The 23099-nt window shown below is 41.2% G+C and overlaps 1 protein-coding gene across 5 annotated transcripts in view; it reads left to right on the top strand.

Annotated features, from left to right (window-relative positions):
• The window catches only part of KIF13B (kinesin family member 13B), a 194405-nt gene that overhangs the window by 94858 nt on the left and 76448 nt on the right, over positions 1-23099 (top strand). For all 5 annotated transcript variants that reach the window (XM_063606685.1, XM_034965908.3, XM_034965909.3 and 2 more), the window contains exons 11-18: positions 805-1017; positions 2662-2772; positions 7568-7702; positions 12602-12732; positions 18084-18170; positions 19700-19890; positions 20864-21074; positions 21928-22090. In XM_063606685.1, coding sequence (XP_063462755.1) covers positions 805-1017; positions 2662-2772; positions 7568-7702; positions 12602-12732; positions 18084-18170; positions 19700-19890; positions 20864-21074; positions 21928-22090 — 1242 coding nt within the window. The remainder of the gene's footprint in view (positions 1-804; positions 1018-2661; positions 2773-7567; positions 7703-12601; positions 12733-18083; positions 18171-19699; positions 19891-20863; positions 21075-21927; positions 22091-23099) is intronic.

The raw sequence follows: 23099 nt of genomic DNA, 5'->3' as shown, positions 1-23099 counted from the left end.
GAGCGCAGTGGGCTTGATGCCCCAAGTCTAGTTTTGTGCTTGAGTTAAATCTCTATTTTTAATGTTCTCAAGTGAGGGTGGTTTTTCATTCTGTTGGAAGCCAGTTGGTCCTAAAGCCGTTTCACTGTACTTAGCAGTTTGAGTGTCATGAAGACAGTATCTCTTCTCAGGACCATTGTCTGAACGGTGGAAGTGCTTCTGTAGAACTTGCAATCTTAGTAGCTTTTGAAGTGCTATCAGAGCGAAGAAAATGAAGTTGCTTTAACATACTTTTTTGTGAGACTATAATTGTACCTTATGTTTTAAAAAGTTTACAAGGTGCTTGATAGCTTGTAACAGCAACTTTCTGAGCCATTATTAGGCTTCACAGAGACTCCCAGTACAGGGGGTTGTGGAGGAGGTTGCCAAGTAAGTATCATGCTTGTTCCTCTAAGGAGGAAGATGTTGGAGGCATTTAAGGAGTCCTTTTTTATTCCGAGTAGTCTGTGTTCTTGTGGTATCATCTTGCCTATAAAATAGGGCAGATGACTTAGAATTAATTTATGTTAAACCGAAATAAAGGTAGGTTTCATGACATTTCCCCGTCCTTTATCAAAGGCTAAAACTCCCTATTTTTAGTACAATGGCTTGGCAGAGAAGAAACAGCACAGGACTCGAGTCCATACACCTGCATTTTAGCCCTGGCTCTGTCATTGAATGTGTTTGACCTGGGGAAATTTGTTCACCATTTCTGATTTCAGGTTTCTCATATGACGTCTTCTTCCAACTTTAATATGCTACTCAACTTTCTGTTTTCTCCTGTAGGACAGCCTCGGGGGTAACAGCAAGACCGCCATGGTGGCTACTGTGAGTCCTGCAGCTGATAACTATGATGAAACCCTCTCAACTCTGCGGTATGCAGATCGAGCCAAGCACATTGTAAACCACGCTGTGGTGAATGAGGACCCTAATGCCCGAATTATCCGGGATCTCCGGGAAGAAGTTGAGAAACTCCGGGAGCAGCTGACCAAAGCAGAGGTAGGAGGCACCACCGCATGCGCCCTGTGAGTCCAGGAAGAGGAATCAGCCTAGAGCTTGAATTTCCTTCCCCTGGGCTGTGAGGGATGAGTACTCTACTTAAAATTTGCGAATTTCTTACAGCAAGAGAACTTTGGGATGAGTAATAAATAAAGGAAGGTTGTCATATTAGAATTCCAAAGAGGTTTTACAGATGTTAAAAAGGTTGAACAGGAGCAAATAGAATTGAGAAAATGTTTGCATTTCTATTCAGGCGGCAGACAAAAGAGAGAGGTATAATAGAATAGGAGAGGAAGAGAGATGCTGGAGACCATGTGTATGTAATTTTAATTTTTGTGCAGAAAATGATGGAGAGCAGGATTTTTGTTGAATCTCATTTGTTACCTGGTAGAAGTCGGAATGAAAATCTTGAGTCTTCTACACCTTCATAATCTAGCTTTTCCATGTTGTGGATTAATTACGTTTGTAGAAAATATTTTGTAGTAGAAGTACCCATGTATTTAGTGGTACTCTATTACAGCTGTCTTCTGTGTATTCTGTAATGGATAATGTTGCATTCATAAATTTGAAAACCTACCAACTCTGACCTGCAATCCCAAGTGCTCATCCTCTTGGGAAAGTGGAATGAAATATTAGATTCAGGATTCCTACTTTTTTTTTTTTTTTTTTTGAGGTGGAGTTTCACTCTTGTTGCCCACGCTGGAGTGCAATGGTGTGATCTCAGCTTACTGCAACCTCTGCCTCCTGGGTCCAAGTGATTCCCCTGCCTCAGCCTCCTGAGTAGCTGAGATTACAGGCACACGCCACCACGCCCAGCTAATTTTGTAGTTTTTATAGAGACAGGGTTTCTCTATGTTGGTCAGGCTGGTCTTGAACTTGAACTCCTGACCTCAGGTGATACGCCCGCCTCGGCCTCCCAAAGTGCTGGGATTACAGGCGTGAGCCACCGTGCTCGGCCAGGATTCCTACTTTCATTAGCATTTCGCTTCCCACAGTTACTCAGCACTGTGGGGCTCTTTCTGGAGTTTGCTTTCTTTCTCATACCTGTTTTCTGGGAATAAATCAGTAAGAGACATGGTCAAGATGATTATCTTGATCGTATTTTTACCTGTTGAATTTTATCCTGTTTTTATAGGAATAATTTTATAGTCCATGAAGACTGTTGTCTCCTTGGTGTTAATAACACCATCCAGTCTGCAACATGTACACATTTAGTCTGTACATATGTGGATAAATTCCTGAAGTCATCAATAAGGGCTAGAATGAATCATGTGTCTGAGTCTAGATGTATAACCTATTAGGATTTTAAAGATAAACCCTTAGAAGCTTTACATTTTTGCATCCTTAAATGTAATTATATCTTCACAATAGAGTGGCAGAAAAGGAAAAAGCCTGCTTTTTGGGCATATTTTGGATAACTCAATGAGTTTGTGGTCCTCAGACAATCGAGGTACTTCGATCTACAATCGAGGTACTTCGATCTACAATCGAGATACTTCGATCTACAGTCGAAGTAGATGTCAGACCTCAGCGTGACATTCAGCCATGAGGAGGCAGATTGTTACTTTTGTCCTTTTAGAGTTGGCCACTTCTTTTTCCAGGGCATCTTCTAGACATTTCATGAAGTAAACATTTTGCTTGTAGGCAATGAAATCTCCAGAGCTAAAGGACCGGCTGGAAGAATCTGAGAAGCTAATCCAGGAAATGACTGTGACCTGGGAGGAGAAATTAAGGAAAACGGAGGAGATTGCACAGGTTCGTGTTTCCTGATGATGAAGCGCATGAAACCTCATGGCAGTTTGCACAGTGGGACACATGGTGTTTCTGGTTCCTTTTTGATCTTCAGTTTGGCTGATGGCAAATCTCACACTATCATTAGGAATCTAGATCTGAAAGAATCTATACTTTGCAAAATTAATTTGAAGGATAAACAGGATATAATTCACTTGATTGTTTATGTAAGAAATAATTTTTTAGTATCAGTAATCTTTAAAAAAAATTTAATGAAATAACTCCTTTGTAGCCCCTGGCTCTTAACACCGCATTCTATTAAGTGCTTTGGAGACCTAAGGAACTTCCTGAAATTACAAAATTACTCCATCTAGTGCATGTGGCCAAGAAAAAAAAATTACTGCTAATAGATATTAGGCCATGAACTTCTTGGTTCCATGTGAAAACCCAGTGAAAGTGAAAGTAAGATGAAATTCCTAAATCTGAGGTGACTGTCTCTCACCATTTTCTAGTGACAGTGATAGTTATGAAATCGTAGGGTGGTGGCTGGGTGTGATGGCTCACACATGTAATCCCAGCATTTTGGAAGGCCAAGACAGGTGGATCACCTGAGGTCAGGAGTTTGAGCCCAGCCTGGCTAACATGTCAAAACCCTGTTTCTACCAAAAACACAAAAATTAGCTAGGCGTGGTGGCACACACCTGTAGTCTCAGCTACTTGGGAGGCTGAGGCACAAGAATTGCTTGAACCCGGGAGGTGGAGATTGGAGTGAACTGAGATCGTGCCACTGCCCTCCAACCTGGGTGACAGAACAAGACTCCATCTAAAAAAAAAAAAAAAACACCTTAGGGTAGGAACATTAGAATTCGTCTAGGAAGATCTAGTTAAGTTTAGCATTGGGAGAAAAAGTCTGTCTACCTAATAATAGATTTACACTGTGGCTTTCCTGTTTCATGATTTTCCAACTGTTTTAGAAATACATATGGTAATGTGGAGCTCAGGACCCCATCTAACAGGCTTTTCATAATCAGACAACTCCAATAGTAGCGATTGAATCAGTCTTTTATTCTTTTACTTCTACTCACTGGCCCTAGTTTGTTCTTTTGTAGCTAAGAGCGTTAAGTGTCCCACCCAAACACAGTAACTGGTGATGGCAGTAACAGCCAGCGTTTATTGGATACACTTATGTATTGAGCCCTATGCTAAGCACTTTTAACTACAGAACTTGATGTAATCCTCTCAGTAGTCTAACAAGATAGGGACTGTTACTACCCAAGTTGTTCATCTATTTAAAGTCATCTCTCTGCCTCTTCCTCTTCCTTTTCTAAGTTAAAATTCCCTGTTGTTTTTAACTGTTCCTTGTATTAGAGAATATATAGAACTTGCTCAATCTGTTTTCACTCAGTAGATTCCATCTTGAAATGTGCTGTCCAGAATCAATCTGTGTATCAGATGTTGTAGGATGATACTGTTGTTACTTAGCATAAAGTGGATGTTATATTAGCACAGACTGGGATTAAAATAGATTTTAAAAACATTTTTATTGCAGACATTTTCAAAGTAGATAAAAATTAGAGAAGAGTATACTAAATCTACAGGTACCCATCACCTGGTTTCATTAAAGATCAGCATATGGCCAGTGTTGTTTTTGTGTCCCTGCATTGGCTTATCTTAAAGCATATCCCTAAAATTATAGAGAAGAGATCAGTGTATAAACTATTTCTCATTACATATCTCCCTGTGTTTTTTATAAATTATAAGTCATTCTAATAATTGTCCCATTTGGAAGCTACTTTGTGTGAGCCATTCTGAGCTGCTCCAACAGTAAACATTTGTTGTCATGAGTCGTTGTGCTGATAGAAAACAGGGCAAGTCTAAGTGAGCCTACATCTTGGGGAGCTTAGTGTTGGCACCTTTTCTTTTCCTCTCTCAGGGGTCCCTTCTGGGGGCACTGCCTGATTTTATTCAACAGCTCCTTCAATGCCTTAACCTTCCAGAGCTCCCAGGCTTTAGTGCTGCTGAATGTTTTTCTTTTCTCTTTGAAAAAACCTGGTCTCTTGATCACTTACTTCTTCCTAATCCAAACTGATATCTTTCAAAATCTATTTCTGACAGTAGAGCTACAAAGTGTTAATAAGTCTTCTGGAAGATGACTTGAGACATGTCAGTTGACATGGTCCATGGTCAGATAAATTTGGCAATTTCCGGGCAAACTGAATTCAATGAATTTCTTTTTTGAAGGACTTCTCACATCATTCTGGGGGCAGTTGCAAGTTAGCTGGGTTCTCCATGGGTCCTCTAGGCTCTGTAACATCTTCCTGTGGGGTGCAAGCCCTTGGATGGCCCTACCACAGAATTCTCTGCAGCCTCTGCACCCTTTGACCCTTACATCATCCAATACTTCACCATTGTTTAATTGTTATGTATAGTTTTAGTCCCTGTTGAGTTTGTAAGTTCTTAAGAAAAAAGACTGTATCTTTTAGTGTTGTATGCTCAGTAATATTTTTGCATAGAAAGAACTCAAGATGAGTATTTTCTAATTCCAGTGCCATATCTGCTATACCACATTGTCCCTTATTTTTATCTTTTATGTTCCCATTAAAAGATACACACTTAAGTGAAATCAAAACCTTGAGATAGATCAGGGGTTGACAGACAATGCATGTGATCTAAACCTGGTCTGCCACTTGCTTTTGTAAATTTTTTTGTCATATAGCTGTGCTCATTTGTTTATGTATTATGTATGGCTTCGGCAGCAGGAATGAATAAGACAGATACCCCATGGCCCACAAAGACTAAATATTTACTATCCGACATTTTATAGGAAAAGTTAACCAACCCCTGATATCAGAAGCAATATTTGATGATATCAGTAAACTGTATTTTATCATATAGTACTTTGTTATGAGCTGATTCCTAGGTGTTACAAACATTTGTAATTTTTTTAGATGATTTAAAACTTTAGTTTTTGGTGGCAAACGGAATAATGAATTGACAGTTTTCCACCATTGTGCCTCTTTCGGCTTTGACAAAAATTTTGTAGCGTTTTTACCATTATAGAATCTCAAATGACAGAAATATGCACAGGGAAGTAGCGTAAAACAGTGATAACTAGGATAACTTAGAGAAAGGTATAGTTAGTTACCTCATCTTATGGACATGAGTCTTTTTCAAGGAGAATCACTTCTTGGAATTGAGTGCAGAAAACTCTGATGGTTAGCATTAAATGACTCAAAACTTCTGAAAGAACCCTGTAGTTCTTTTTGTTAGAACTGGATTTAAAGACTTGATTTGAAGACCCAGGACCAAAATACACATTTCAATTTTGTGGTAGTATACTTCTAGGCAGGATATATTGGCTGAGTTGCAGTGATTGTATAAATTACGATGGCATGCCTAGAAATAGCAAAATTGTGAAACTTTATTTTAATTATGCTGCGAACTTACTTTGTGGCTGTAGTTAAATGACTTAGTTTGTCTTGCCTTTCCCCAGAATCAGAGGTCTTGGGTGATTGACTCATTGCTACTTGCTATTTACCCATAGTCGAAGATACCCTCTCCAGCCCCGACTGTACCCTAACTACAGAGCATCTGGTTGTGAGATCCATGCCCATATCCTTATGATGTACAGATGTTCATATATTGTATAGGTTCAGAGGCAGGCACAAAAAAGGAAAGGCCCGTGTTATGAAAATAACGCTTGAGTGCATATGCAAATTTGTTTGTTTTTGGATAAATTCACCACACTGATGTTTTGAGTGCTCGCCATGTGTCCTTCACTGTGCTAAGTGCTGGGAACACAACAGTATATAAGATAGGATCCATACCCACACAGCACACAGTCCTGTGTGAGAGAAATGGCCCGGTAAACAGTTACGAAGTAGAACACGTCTGCTCCAGATAGAAAAAAGAGGTATAAAATCTTTTCAGCTAACGAGAACACAGAGAACGTTTGTTTTGTTTGTTTGTTTTTTGTTTTTGGGGGATTTTGAGATAGAGTCTTTCTCTGTCGCCCAGGCTGGAGTACAATGGCATGATCTCGGCTCACCACGACCTCCACCTCCCGGGTTCAAGTGATTCTCCTGCCTCACCTTCCTGAGTAGCTGGGATTACAGGCACCTGCTGCCACAGCTGTCTAATTTTTATATTTTTAGTAGAGATGGGGTTTCACCAGGCTGGTCTTGCACGCCTGACCTCAAGTGATCTGCCTGCCTTGGCCTCCCACAGTGCTGGGATTACAGGCATGAGCCACCACACCCAGCCCAGAGAACATTCTTAGCACTCTCAAGGACCTGGAACTTGTTTCATGCAGTGCTGGGTTTGACAGGAGTGAGAAGACATGAAGCCAGAGGGGAAGCAGGCCAGGTTGAAGGGCCTTGTGATCCTTACTGAGGGAGTTTGGCCTTTATCCTGATGGGGAGGTCACTGAAGATGTCAAGCAGGAGAGTTTATTGATCCTCCTTTGCTTTTAAGAAGGATCCCGGTTGAGGAAAGTGCACACACCTTTGCTTTTATATATACAGAGTTAAATGAGATGAATTCAAGACATTAGATATTTTCAAGAATGAAAACTGAGAATTCACTAGTACAATTAGTTACTATATGTAATAGACTTTATTTTTCAAAATAAAATTAGAATTAACAAAAAAATCATATAGTTTGGAAAGAGAAAAATGCAATAAATCTATAATGCCATAGCCTAAGAGAATGTATTTGAATTACAACACTATTGAATAATTGTAACATTGTAATGTAAACGCTTGGATATCTTACTGCCTCAATAGCTGTGAAATTAATACTTCTCTGATAACATTTACAGGAACGACAGAAACAGCTTGAGAGTCTTGGAATATCTCTTCAGTCTTCGGGAATCAAAGTTGGGGATGATAAATGCTTCCTTGTGAATCTGAATGCTGACCCAGCTCTGAATGAGCTTCTGGTGTACTATTTAAAGGTGAAGTAACGTGCTTTGCTACTAGATTCTTGTTACAAAATAGGACAATATTTCACAGTACTTTAGTAAACTTGGGGAACCATGCTTAGAAAACAGCAAAAAGTTATAGAACCATCTTAGGTTTCTGGACTCAGTTTTCTTTTTTAGTCTTTGATGCCATTCAACCTGACAATATAAAAAAATGATACTCTGATATTATTTCCAACAAGTCAAATACCTTGCCTACCATTATTTAATGTGATTTGTATCGGGGAATTAAGTAGATAACTTTAAAAATGGATGACTTTGAAGACTAAATGATTCATTTAGTAAGTATACGAAAGCTTTTATGGTTTATGTGAAGCACATTCTTTTGTGAGCAGTGTGTTAGCTCACAAGAAAAAAATGTATAAATAAAGTTCTTAGGACCAGTTGGTATGAAATTTATGTTTCCAGTAACTCTTAGGAAAAATTAAAAATTTGGGTTATCAATCTATTAAAAAAAAAGAGAGAGAGTATAGGTTATTTAGAGACTGAGTGAGTCAGAGCACAGAACAGAAAAGAAGACAAATATTGGTATCCACTGAAATCTATAAATCATGGGATATATTAGTAAGATAAGAGACAACTTCAGAATAAGCCTGAACCCTGAGACACCACACAGATTCGAGGAGTGCCCAGAATGGGCTGTGTCAAGCCCAGAGCACAAATTACTTATCATATATGATGGACTACACTGACTCTAACACAGAGTTGATAACTGTTGGCACACAGTTTCTTTCCCCTCACATGTGTGGGTTTAATGAACATGACCAGGAAAGTAAAGCTAACAGGCTGACTATGTGGGAAACAGCTCTAAGAGAATTGTGTGGTTTCATTTCAGAAAAGCCTGGAGAGATCCTGGGTCAGTGACTCTGTGTCATTTTGAGAAGCCCTGTTGTTAATAAGTATCTTATATGATGTATTGTCATGCTGTGAGTTAGGCTGTGTCTTTGATGCATACCTTCATGTGTGCATGTCTCAAGTGTTGTGGTTCAGTGGCGGCAAAGCTGGGGTAGGAGGGAGTGACCTGTCTCTCTAGTCTACGGCCAAGCCCTTTGCCCCCTCTAGTCTAATTCCTTTGTAAATGGAGGGAAGGTCTCTGGCTACTTTGCCAGGTTCCTGTGAGGGTTGGAGATACAGAAGCACTTCGTAAACAGAAGCACTATACAAATAGAAAAGATCCCACATTCCACTTTTTTGTTTGATACCTGTGTGGTTTCTTATACACATATTATCCTTGCCTATTAAAAAATGATATATTATTGGCGTGGTGGCTCACACCTGTAATCCCAGCACTTTGGGAGGCTGAGGCGGGCAGATCACTTGAGGTCAGGAGTTCAAGACCAGCCTGGCCAACATGATGAAACTCCGTCTCTACTAAAAATATAAAAATTAGCCGGGGTGGTGGTACATGCCTGTAGTCCCAGCTACTTGAGAGGTTGAGGCAGGCCAATCGCTTGAACCTAAGAGGTGGAGGTTGCAGTGAGCTGAGATCATGCCACTGCATCCCAGCCTGGGCAACAGAGCAAGACTCTGTTTCAAAAAAACAATGTATTATCACATTACTTACTTTGCTTCTGAACAGTGCTGGTAGCATTCTGAGTTAGGATGTCAGCTGGGGATATTCATATGAATGTGACCGGGAAAGTAAAGCTAATGAGCTGACTACGTGGGAAGAGATGCGGTGTTAGAATAGGACCTAAATATTCTGTCCTTTTCTCAGAACCAGACGTTCTTTTTCTTTCCATTGTACTGTAGTTCAAATTGGTACACACGAACACACATATCAAGAAAAAACTCTGATTCATATCTGCTCCTTCACTAAAAACGTAAACAAAGAAGCTGTTTAAAGATGTTTGGAGAGTCATCAAATGTTTCTGGTCTTCTTGTGTGGAGGTGTTTGGGTTGTGTTTCAGGCTGTGTGGCCAGCCCTGTTTGGCCGAGTCTGAGGCAGTGTTGATTTCTTGATCGCCCAAGCTAACCCCACAGCAAGCATATCTTCAAGACAAAGCACATTCAAAAGGATGATCTCAGTCCAAGAACAGTTTTATGGTGGAATTTGGAGGCTGAGCATTATTTATTACTTTGCCTTCCAATTCAAAAGTCAATTTAGATGCTGGGCAGATGACTTCACGTCTCTGGATGACTTCAGCCACTCCATGTGTAAGTGAAGGCATTGGATTAAAACATCTCCAAAGTTCTTTCTAGTTCCAGCTGTACAGTTCTCTTAGTCTTCTAGAATATAACACCCCCTTTATTTATCCTGGAATTCTTTATAGTAGCATACTTCAGAATCATTATACCCATCTATCAATAAAGAGACTGAGATGCTATCCCTGCTTAACTTTATCTTATTTTGATTACCTGGGCACACAAAAGGAAATGATTGTGCATTTATTTTTATATTTTTTTAATGCCTACATATGCCAGGCCTTTGTTAAGTGCTTGGAATACAAGATGGACAGTAAACCCACAGTCAGTCAGTGTCATGGAAGGAGTTAAAATAGGGCAGGATGACAGTGGCTTTTTCCAATTGTGAGCTCAGGAAGCACCTCTCTGAGGATGTGACTTTAAAAGCTGAGATAGAAATGATAAGAAATGACCCATGTCAGGATCAGGGGAAGAACATTTCAGACAGAGGAAACAGCTAGTAAAGGGCAGTAGGATGGAAATAGGCTCAGTGTGCTCAAAGAACAGATGGGAGGCCGATGTAGCTGGCACATGCTCTGTGAGGGGAAGATGGTGAGCGTGAGGGTCAGAGACAGGCAGGGACGGGTTGTAGAATGCTTTGTAAGCCCGGGTAAGAATTTGGGCTTTATTGGAAGTTCAAAGAGAAGCCACTAGAAGGTTTTATTCTTACTTTTTTTTTTTTTTTTTTGAGGCAGGGTCTCGTTCTGTCACCCAGGTAAGAGTGCAGTGGTACGATTATGGCTTATTGCAGCCTCAGTCTCCTGGGCTCAAGTAATCTTCCTGCCTCATTTTTATATTTATTTATTTATTTATTTATTTATTTATTTATTTATTGAGACGGAGTCTTGCTCTTTCGCCCAGGCTGGAGTGCAGTGGCACGATCTCAGCTCACTGCAACCTCCACCTCCCAGGTTCAAGCCACTCTCCTGCCTCAGCCTCCCGAGTAGCTATGATTATAGGCATGTGCCACCACATCTGGCTAATTTTTTTGTATTCTTAGTAGAGACAAGGTTTCACCATGTTGGCCAGGCTGGTCTTGAACTCCTGACTTTGAGTGATCCACCCACCTCAGCCTCCCAAAGTGCTGGGATCACAGGTATGAGCCACCGCACCTGGCCACAATTTTTTTTTTTTTTTTTTTTTTTTTTTTTTTAGTAGAGACGAGGTCTCACTGTGTTGCCCGGGCTGGTCTTGATCTCCTAGGTTCAAGCGATTCTCCTGCCTTGGCTTCCCAAATTGCTGGGATTACAGGTGTAAGCTACCATGCCCACTCTTAGAAGGTTTTAAATAGGGGATGGTGTGACCAGCTGTTGTGGCAGGAGTGGAAGGGAGTGGCATGCAATGGAGACACAGTAGGAAGCTCCTGTATCCACAGGCAAGAGATCCTGGAGGCTGAATCTAGGATGTGGTCATGGAGGTGGGGAAAACAAGCTTATTCTTGATAGACCTTGGAGGAAAAATCTGTAAGGTTTTCCCTGATTGACATGGGGTGGGTATGGGCTTGTAAGAGAAAGAAAGAGGACTCAAGAATTATATCTAAGCTTTTCAGTTGACTGACTGGTGGTGGTAGTGCCATCCATTATTATTGGAGAAGGAAATAGACTTCTGTTGGGTTAGGGGAGATGGGAACAAGAGTTTAGCTTTGGCGCTTGTTCCATTTGATGTATCTTCAGACATCCAAGTTGTGTCAAGTAGGCTGAGTAGGCAGAAAATAATAGTGGCTGAGGCTGGGCACAGTCGCTCACACATGTAATCCCAGTACTTCAGGAGGGTGAAGTGGAAGGATTGCTTGAGCCCAGGAGTTTGAGATCAACCTGAGCAACATAGTGAGACCCTGTCTCTACAAAAAATAAAAAAATAAAAAATTAGTTGATCAAGGTGGTGCCTGCCTGTGATCTCAGCTACTCAGAGGCCGAGACAGGAAGATTGCTTGAGCCCAAGAACGTGAGGTTTAGTGAGCATGGATAGTGTCTCTGCACTCTAGCCTGGGTGACAGAAAAAGACCCTGTCTCAAAAATAAATAAATAAATAAAAAATAAGTGACTAAGACTGCGATAGTGGTTGTGGAGGTGGGGAAAAAAATGGAACTAAAGTATGTAGCTCTAGGGTGGTGATAGAGATGTAGTTTATTTGTAGATGGCATTTAAAACCATGGGAGTAGGTGAGTTAGTCTAGGTCAGGGTCAACCAACTGCTTTTCACAGGCCAAATCTCGCTCCCTTCCTGTTTTTGTTTCAACCATGCCTGGCTTCATTTGCTTTTAAAAAATCTTTTAGGCCAGGCATGGTGACTCACGCCTGTAATCCCAGCACTTTGGGAGGCCAAGACAGGTGGATCACTTGAGGTCAGGAGTTTGAGACCAGCCTGGCCAACATGGTGAAACCCTGTCTGTACTAAAAATACAAAAAAATGAGCTGGGCATGGTGGTGCATGCCTGTAATCCCAGCTACTCGGGAGGCTGAGGCAGGAGAATCGCTTGAACCTGGGAGGCGGAGGTTGCAGTGAGCTGAGATTGCACCATTGCCTTCCAGCATGGGGGATAGAGCAAGACTCTGTCTCAAAAATAAAATAAAAATAAAAAAAATTTTCGCAAAGGTAATAGGACAATATAAGAGGGCTCAGTGTAAATGATTTCAATTGTGTATATGTAAGAATACAGTATTAATCAGTGAATTTGGTTTTTTCTTAGGAACATACATTGATAGGGTCAGCAAATTCCCAAGATATCCAACTGTGCGGCATGGGGATTCTTCCTGAACACTGTATTATAGACATCACATCAGAAGGCCAGGTTATGCTGACTCCTCAGAAGAACACCAGGTAACATACTTGAATTAGTGTTCATATCACAAGAGTTTTTCAGAGGAAGAAAGTACTCTAGTGGCAACAGTGGCCTTTGTTGCTTTTAAGTTGACCACATTAAGTAATCCAGTTGGTTGGGCGGGCCCCTTACATTTAGCTTTAATGCCTCTCACACCCATTCCTTCCTCTCTGTACCCACTGCCATGGGCTTACGTATTTAGGCCCTCATCAAGTCTTGATCAGAGCCCCTGCCAACACCAGGAGCTGTCCTGGTTCACTCACCACAGCCCTAGAAGGCTTTCCTCTGTTTGTGATAGAAAATCCCTTATAACCCCCCAGTTTATCTCCTCTTCCTCAGCACCTGCCAATCCTTTGACCTGCTAACTCCTGTTGGGTCTGCAGGGTTAAGTGCTGCCATGTTCTCCTGTGGGGAGTCACTGTTTGGTCTGAATGCAGTGCCCTTAAGAGGTATCGGACCATCGTCCTGTTGTGGCAGTGCTTCTTAGTGTCTGCCTGTGGGCTGTGAACTCTTATTACCCCCATTAGACCATGAGCTGCTTGAGGACAAGGGCCTTTCTTTTTTTGATTCTCCATTCCTGGCGCATAATGTGAGACTAGTACACAGGAACTTAATACACCATCGAGGAATGAAGGGGCTCCAAATTTTATGAATGGCATGTTTGTCACTTTGTTTCCTTCAGCTATAGAGCTGTTATCCCCTGTTACAGAGTTGGAAGTATAACAGTCTGTAACTGTTAGAGACAGTGGTTAACTGAATTATGTTGACCTTTCAAATGCTAATTTGTTTCATTTTATGATGTCAAAAAATCATTAATATCACTGATTTTATCCATAAAGTCTTCAAGTATTGAGACTATCAAGCTCTGGGGAAGGATCAAGTGAGAAAACAGGAGCAGAAGCTGGTGTGGCCCTCACAGCTGTGTTGTGCTGTTCTCTAATGAGGCCATAAATAATCACACAGAACCCCAGCCTCAGGCAAGGGTTCTCCAAGACCGGGATGCAATAAGACAGAGCAGGCCACGTCATCGTTGCGTTTAAGTGCAGATGAAAACATGGTCACTGTGCCACCCAAAGAATACCCTTCTCTGAACCAGTATGAGTGACTGCTACTTCTTCACCAGTTGCAGCGTTATTCTGTTCTAGCCTGAACCCATGGATACGATTTTGTGAAACACCCATTCATACGATTACTCCCACTTTCTGACAGTACCCAGCATATGTGGAACCCCTGCATTCTTAAATTCTGTCTGAAGTGATCCACCCAGAGCCAAAATCTTACAACAGTTTCTTTCTCACACCGGCTCCCTGCCTCCCCTCCCCTCTTCCCCTCTGCCCTCTTCTGTGCCTCACTTCCTCCCCTCCCCTTCCCTTCTCCCGATCCCTTCCCTCCTTTCCTTCCCTCTTCTTGACAGGGCCTTATTCTGTCACCCAGGCTGTAGTGCAGTGGTGCAATCATAGCTCACTGCAGCCTCCAAGTTCTGAGCTCAAATGATCCTCCCACCTCGTCCTGCTGAGTAGCTGGGACTACAGGTGCGTGTCACCACACCCACCTAATCTTTTAAAAACTTAGTTTTGTAGATACAGGGTTTTGATATGTTGCCCAGATTGGCCTTAAACTTCTGGGCTCAAATGATCCTCCCTCCTTGACCTCACAAAGTGCTGGATTACAGGCATAAACTACTGTGTCTCGCCAAGATCCAGTTACTTTTAGTGTGTAAAAACCTGCATCATGAATGAAATCTAGATAGGAAATAAAATTTTGCATGTATGCATACACATAAATCACGAATACTATATCACCAGGTAAATGCTCCATAGCTTTACAGAGTTTAAAGAAACTAAAATACTGTAGGTTGGGGTGATTGGCATCTCTTACAGAGGAAGTAGAAACCCAGCTGGGCTTGGATTACAGAGTAAGAGTAGGAGGATGAGAGGAATGGGAACATTTCTCCAGGTTGTAGGACTGATAGAAGCCTGGATTTGGAGGAAGAGTTGATCATGTGTAGTGTACAGAAAATAAGCCTTTTCTTTTTTTTTTTTGGCAGGAGTTAAGAGGCCTTCCTTGTGGGAGGAAGAGCCTTTAATGTAAAGTTAAAAAAATTGCACTTGATATCCTGTATCTTAATAAACGAGTCCTTCAGCAGGAGAGGGGCATGATGACACTGGTGTCCCAGGAATATCAGTGTTACCATGCTGTGCATACTCTAATTATTTCCCACCCTTCCAAATTCTTCCCTTAGTGGTATTCTACCCACCACTTCTGTTGAATGCCATTTTCACGATAAGCAGCACAGTGGAACTGGTAAATTTTCCTTATATTGATAGGATGTGATCATTTTCCTTGCTATGGGAAGTTACAGAAGACTTTAATATAGGTCTCATTTCTCATTACTGATATCAGGAGATGTTTGTAGAGTCTGGTTGTTTGGTTATTTTCATTCACGTAGATTGGACATATTTGTTTTTGTTGTATATTGCTACCATCTTTTCATTATTGGCTGTAATGGTTCCCTCTTTACTCCTTAATATACTGTGGAACAAATTTAGAACTTTTAAAAATGGAGGTTATTTATTGATCTCTAATACTTCATACCATAAGCATCTTAAGTAACTACATAGCACTTGGAACTTTGAAAAATGGGGGATAATAATCTATTATACAGGCATACGTTGGAGACTTTGCAGGTTCGGACTTCTACAATGAAGCAAATATCATAGTAAAGCAAGTCACACAAATTTTTGATTCCCCAGTGCATATATAAGTTAGGTTTATACTATAGTCTACTAATTGTGCAATAGCATTATATCTTAATATATATTCCTTAACTTAAAAATACTTTGCGGCTGGGTGCGGTGGCTCACGCCTGTAATCCCAGCACTTTGAGAGGCTGAGGTGGGCGGATTACTTGAGGTCAGGAGTTCATGACTAGCCTGACCAACATGGCAAGACCCTGTCTCTACTAGCCAATAATCCCAGCTACTTGAGAGGTTGAGGCAGGAGCATCGCCTGAACCTGGGAGGCAGAGGTTTCAGTGAACCGAGATTACACCACTACACCCCAGCCTGGGCGACAGAGAGCAAGACTGTGTCTCAAAAAAAGTTTTTTTTAATTAAAACTCTGTTGCTAAAAAATCATTGGAGCCTTCAGCAGGGGGTAGCCTTTCTGCTGCAGGAAGGTCTTGCCTCCATGTTGGTGGCTGCTCACTGATCAAGGTGGTAGTTTTGCTGAAGGTTGGGATGGCTGTGGCAATTTCTTAAAATATGTCAACAGTGAAATTTGCCACATTGATTGACTTTTTCTTTCAAGAACGATTTCTCTGTAGCATGTGTTGCTGTTTGGTAGCATTTTACCCACGGTAGAACTTTTCAAAATTGGAATCAGTTTTCTTCGACCCTGACACTGCTTTATCAGCTAAGTTTCTGGAATATTCTAAACCCTCTGTTGTCATTTCAGCAATGTTCACAGCATCTTCACCAGGAGTAGATTCCACCTCAAAAAACCACTTTCTTTGCTTATTCATAAGAATCAACTTACCCACTAATGTTTTGTCTTGAGGTCACAGCAGTTCAGCCACATCTTCAGTCTCCACTTCTTATTCTAGCTCTCTTGCTATTTCCACCACACCTGCAGTTACTTCCTCCCCTAAAGTCTTGAACCCCCCGAAGGCATCCATGATGATTGGACTCCTTCCAAATTCCTTGTTGATGTTGATATTTTTACTTCCTCCTCTGAATAACAAATGTTCTTAATGGCATCTTAGAATGGCGAATCCTTTCCAGAAGGTTTTTAACTTACTTTGCCAAGATCCATTAGAAGAATCACTGTCTATAGCAGCTATAGCCTTATGAAATGTATTTTTTAAATGATAAGACTTGAAAGTGAAAATTCTTGATCCATGGGCTGCAGAGTGGATGTTGTGTTATCAGGCATGAAAACAACATTCATATCCTTGTACATCTCCATCAGAGCTCTTGGGTGATCAGGTGCATTATCAATGAGCAGTAATATTTTGAAAGGAATCTTCTGAGCATTAGGTCTCAACAGTGGGCTTAAAATATTCAGCAAACTGTGATGTAAACAGACGTACTGTCATCCAGGCTTTGTTCCATTTACAGAGCACAGGCAGAGCTGATTTAGCATAATTCTTAAGGGCCCTAGGATTTTCAGAATGGTCAATAAGCATTGGCATCAACTTAAAAGTCACCAGCTACATTAGCCCCTAAGAGAATCAGCCTGCCATTGAAGCTTTGAAGCCAGGCATTGACTTCTCTTCTCTAGCTAAGAAAGTTCGAGATGACATCTTCTTCCAGTAGAAGTCTGTTTCATCTACATCAAAAATCTCATCAGTGATCTTGCTGCAGCTTCTCCATCAGCACTTGCTGCTTCACCTTGCACTTTTATGTTACAGAGGTGGCTTCTTTCCTTAAACCTCATGAACCGATCTCTGCTAGCTTCCAACTTTTCTTCTGTTGCTTCCTCACTTCTCTCAGTTCATAGAATTAAAGAGAGTTAGGACCTTGCTCTGGGTTAGGGTTTGGTTGAGGGAATATTGTGGCTGGGTTGATTTTCCATCCAGACCACTGAACTTTCTCCATATCAGCAGGAAGACTGTTCAGCCTTATCATTCATGTAGTCGCTGGAGAAGCACCTTTAATTTCCTTCAAGAGCTTTTCATGTGCACTCACAGCTTGGCCAACTGTTGGTACAGGAGGCCTGGCTTTTCGTCCTGTCTTGGTTTTCGATGTGATTCCTCACTGAGCTTAATTATTTCCACCTTTTGAGAGATGTGTGACTCTTTCTTTTACTTAAACAGTTAGAGGTTATTGTAGTTATTAATTAGCCTAATTTCAATATGGTTGTGTCTCGGGGAATAAAGAGACCCGAGGAGAGGGAGAGAGTCAAAACCCATACTACATTTACTAAATTTACCATTTTACATGGGTGCAGTTCACGATGTTCCAAAAACAATTAGAGAGGTGAGGTCAAAGGTCCCTTATCACAGACCTCCATGACAGACGTGAAGTGAGCACGTGCTGTTTGAAAAGTATCTCCTGTAGCCTTGCTTAACATAGAATAGCTACAAACCTTCAGTTTGTAAAAAATGTGATATCTGCAAAGCACAATAAAGCAAAGCGCAGTAAAATGAGATGTGCCTGTGCTTTGTACCATAAACATTTTAGGTGAATCAGCAAAGGAGTAAATGCAAATATTACAATTCACCAAGAACAGGTTGTGTTTGGGGGAATTATTGTTTTCCCTAGTAACTATATCTCTATGTTATTGGGAAATTAAAGCAGAAGACATGATACTGTACTCATCATTCACGTTTGATCTCTTCTCCTTACAGAACATTTGTAAATGGGTCATCTGTCTCCAGTCCAATACAGCTACACCATGGGGACAGGATATTATGGGGAAACAACCATTTCTTCAGGTATGATGTTGTTCATGTCCCTTAAAGAGATTGTTGAAGATTGTGCTCTGAAATAGAAAATACATGTTAAAAAGTAAACCTTTCTCTACAACAATTATGTTATTGTGTGTGTACGTATATATTTGCTGCATGTGTATTATATATGTGTGTGTGTGTTCATTCACTGTATATGGTCTGAACCCTAGGGACATATAAACAATATACTCTGGAAAAATACTGAGTTTACCTACATAGTTTTTCCCTTTTATTTCCCACTGGAAGATGATTCTTTTGCCGTGTGGTGTAAGAATTTATTAATGTTTTTCTGACATGTTTATCTTTTTATTTATTTATTTTTTTACGGAAACTTAGTCGTGGTTTTAGTTTCCTTATCTATAAAATAAGGTTCTTTTAGGAATTCTTTTCAGCTCTAAGTCATGGCGAATTTTACTGTAATGGGTTAGACAGATCATTTATTCCCCTGACAGAACCAGAAATCTAAAGGAACATGGTTGTTAGTGTTGGCTAAGCCTCTCAAAAAAAGTCATGGCTAAAGTCTGGTCACTGTCTTGGCATCTCTCTGTGGCCTGAAGTTGGCCATGCTGCACTGCCGTCAAAGCAGCATTCAGGTACAGGAAGAAAAAGGAGAACCATGGCTGCACTAGCCCTGACTGTCCTGTTCATCCAAAAAAACAGAGAAGTCTTCCCAGAGTCCCCAGCAATCTTCTCCTTCTGTCTCCTTTGCTAGAATTTGCCTCTTAGCTACAAAGGGGGCTGAGAAAGACTGTGTCTCACCTGGGGCTGTACATGTGGTTTCCCAAACAAAATTGATGTTGTGTTGACAAGGCAGGCAGGCTGGATATTGTAAAAAGTTAACATCCTGGTCTCTTGTTATTGTCACTGGTCGGTGTGCTCCAGATGTCATACTGACTTTTCTGTAGCTAACAGAGATCCTTTGCCATGGGCCAGTGATATTTTGGTTACTGAGAAAAGGGTAGATGGGCACAAAGAGCATGGAGCATTTTTTTCCTTCCTAAATTAAATGACGTGTAAACTGCTTTGTTTTGTGTTCAAAACCCTCATCGTTTGGATTAAGCTGATCTTTCCAGCTTTAGCTCTAGTGTGCTATACAAATTTTGAATATCCCGTTGTTTTACTCATTTCTCCAGGGAATATGAACATTTCCATTTTCACATCTTTTCCCACACTGTTCCCTCTGTCCTGCTTTCTCCTTATCCGTGAAGACTCAGTTCAAATGATTTCCTCCTGTCGCACCTTCCTTTATCACCCTGCTCTGAAAACGTCCTCAGCTTTCCTTTCACTCTGAGCTTGTCACAGGCGTGTGGCCTAGTGTCATACTTTCTGTTGTAAGTTTTTGCTGGCACATGAGTGTCTTATTTCTACGACAAGATTATCAACTTCCTGAGTACAGTAATTGCCTTGTACTTACATGGTATCCACTTGGCTTCTAACAGATACCAGTACTTAATGAATGACATGAATAAGTGCCTATCTTAACTTCAGAAAATAATACTCTTTTTCCCACCAAGACTCAATTTGCCTAAAAAGAAAAAGAAAGCAGAACGAGAGGATGAGGACCAGGATCACTCCATGAAGAACGAGAATAGTTCTGAGCAGCTGGATGTAGACGGAGACTCCTCCAGCGAGGTGTCCAGTGAAATTAACTTTAATTATGAATACGCACAGATGGAGGTCACCATGAAGGCCCTGGGCAGCAATGGTGAGCAAGTCGGGCGTGCACTTGAGAATCGGTTCCAGTTGGTAGAGGCTGAGGTGGGGAGATCGCTTGAGCCCAGGAGTTCCAGGCTGCAGTGAGCTGAGACTGGGCGCGTGAATAACACTGCTCTTTAGCCTGGGCAACATAGCAAGACATTCTCTCTTTAAAAAAAAAAAAAATGGTAGAGTGTTAAAAATGTTTATGATTGGGGACTTTCAATGTTAACAAAAAGGAAAATCTTTATGTTGCTATTCTCTGTATTTTGTGTCTTTGGCTTTAATTTATATTTATCAAAATGTTCTGCCTTAATATGCAGTCAGATCACTTTGATCTGATGGATAGAATCTCTCTTGTTTATTTTATTTTAATTTTTTGTGAGAGAGTCTCGCTCTGTCGCCCAGGCTAGGGTGCAGTGGCACGATCTCGGCTCCCTGCAACCTCTGCCTCCCGGGTTCAAGTGATTCGATTCTCCTGCCTCAGCCTCCTGAGTAGCTGGGATGACAGGCGTGCACACCACCATGCCTGGCTCACTTTTGTATTTTCAATAGAGACAAGGTTTCGCCATGTTGGCCAGGCTGGTCTCAAACTCCTGACCTCAGGTGATCCGCCCACCTCGGCCTCCCAAAATGCTGGGATTACAGGTGTGAGCCACTGTGCCTGGTCAAATTTCTCTGCTTTAGAAACTTGCCTGTCATTGGCTTATGATTGTATTTCTGGAGGATTCGCCGTGTCTTAGGTTATGTGTAGAACATATAATAGACCTGCTTTTTCTGCAGGGAAGATGGTTGAGGATATGTCTGAGAATATATAACAACATGAGTGATTGAAAGTCAGGAAAGCTAAGTTTATGCCAAATTGTCTTTAAAGTATTAGGTGGTATAGTTAAGATGACAGACAACATTACCATATAGGACAACATTTGAAGTTTATTATGTTGTAACTCTCGATCATGTATCTTTTTTAAAAATGTGTTTAGATCCGATGCAGTCCATATTAAACAGCCTAGAACAACAGCATGAAGAAGAAAAACGATCTGCACTGGAGCGCCAGAGGCTTATGTATGAGCACGAATTGGAGCAGCTCCGGAGACGGCTGTCTCCTGAGAAGCAGAACTGCCGGAGCATGGACAGGTTTTCTTTCCACTCGCCCAGCGCTCAGCAACGCTTAAGACAGTGGGCTGAGGAGAGGTAGGCGGCACAGAGGGGCCTGTTAACTTTATAGCTCAGGCTTGCCACCTCTAACACACCTAGGGAAAGTGTCAAATGGGAACATTGAGATGGTGCTTACAAAAGAATTATGTTAAAAGATAAGTGTTAACAGCCAAGAACCACTTTGCCTTTGTTTTTAAAAGGGGAATTGCCCATTTATATTGCATTATTTAAAACTGTTGGTGTTAGGTGCTGCTCCATTTTCAGTTGGTATGGCTTTTGGATTTGGATATAGAAGTACACTTGATCATTGTATTATGCTTTAGATTCTGAAGCTTGGGTAGATGATTTTTAGAAAAACAGAAAGTTGGTTATCTGGACTGATTAGCTCAGGTAGGTAAAGCATGGTGCTGATGAGATGCAGATTGCAAATTTGATCTCTGTATTGGCTAATTAGCATTGCATTGAAATGCCTTATCCCATGGTTGCAGACTGTACTTCACTAACTTCATACTATTTAAAGTTTGGTCTGCAGGCAGGCAGCTTCCCTTTTACCTGGAGATTGATAGAAATGTAGGATTTCAGGCCTCCACCTCAGACCTGCTGAGACAGAATCTTGAGTTGATGAAGATCCCCTGGTGATCTGCATACACGGGCACTGCTGTTATCTACAGCCGGCTTGCTGTGTGGCTGCTTTCCAGTGCTTATCGTGTAGTTCAGGTTCAAGCGTGTGCATGGGTCAGTGTCAGCAACACAGTCCCTGCGTGCAGACGACCACGGAAAAAGCTCAGTTCACACTTTGGCAATGATGTACTACCACTGTATGATTTTCTGACTAGCTGCTTTGTGTTAATCTCTTCCCTACCTCTGCCGCTTCTTTATTTTTTTTTAGAGAAGCAACGTTGAATAACAGCCTGATGAGGCTGAGGGAACAAATTGTTAAGGCCAATCTATTGGTGAGAGAAGCTAATTACATTGCTGAGGAGCTGGATAAAAGAACAGAATACAAAGTTACCCTACAGATTCCAGCCTCCAGCCTGGATGCCAACAGGAAGGTGAGGTTGCCGTTCCTTGAAAAAAACAAAGATCTCATTGGATAAGATCGCCTGATGTTTCCTGGTGTTATTTAAGCTTCAGATCCCTGTGTATGCCTGCCCCAAGTCCAGATCCTTTGTCCTCCTTGCTTTTGGGTAGAATTGACTTCCTTTTCCATTCTCTACCTTTGAGTGTATGTATATTTTATCTGCTAGGGGAATATACTCTCCATCTCACCTGGCCCTGACAGTTCATTTCAGTCAACTTTCTTCCTTCAAATCTGTTTAAATTCTTTCTTAGAAGTCTTTTCTGATTAATCTTCCCCGAGTGTCTTTTTTTCCTTCCTTATGCTACCACTCTACAACCCCTTCTCCACAAGTTAGGTGTTCATTTTGCTTATGTTATTTTCTACTTGGAATAGCTTGCTCTGTGAAACTGCTCATTAGTTGTGTCATGGTGTCATGTATATATTCAGGATCATACTTTTTTTGGTATAATAAATTTAATAAAATGTAGAAGGAAAGTCCCATCACAATCTTCTATCTTTGCCATTCAGTTGGGTTTTTTTCCTTCATCTTTTTTTTTTTTTTTTTTTTGAGGTTCTTTTCTAGCTCTTGATCACATTCATACATAATTTTTGATGGATTAGGTAGAATTTTCTATTCAGATGAATTTTTTGTGGATCCGTGTGTTCTGTTTAGCCTACAGTAGTCAACACAGCAAAACTTTAATCAATCCATCTTGGATATTCTATTTTTCTTTTTTTTGTTTGAGAGGGAGTCTTACTCTGTCACCCAGGCTGGAATGCAGTGGTGTGATCCTGGGTCACTGCAGCATCTGCCTCCTGGGTTCAAGCGATTCTCCTGCCTCAGCCTCCTCAGTATCTGGGATTACAGGTGTGTGCCACCACGCTGGACTGATTTTTGTATTTTTAGTAGAGATGGGGTTTTGCTGTGTTGGCCAGGCTGGTCTCAAACTCCTGACCTCAAGTGATCCACCTGCTTTGGCCTCCCAAAGTGCTGGGATTAC

This window comes from Pan paniscus, chromosome 7 (assembly GCF_029289425.2).
Source record: "Pan paniscus chromosome 7, NHGRI_mPanPan1-v2.0_pri, whole genome shotgun sequence".
Lineage (NCBI taxonomy): Eukaryota > Metazoa > Chordata > Mammalia > Primates > Hominidae > Pan > Pan paniscus.
Note: the sequence above shows the minus strand (reverse complement) of the source record. Positions and strands in the feature narration are given on the sequence as shown.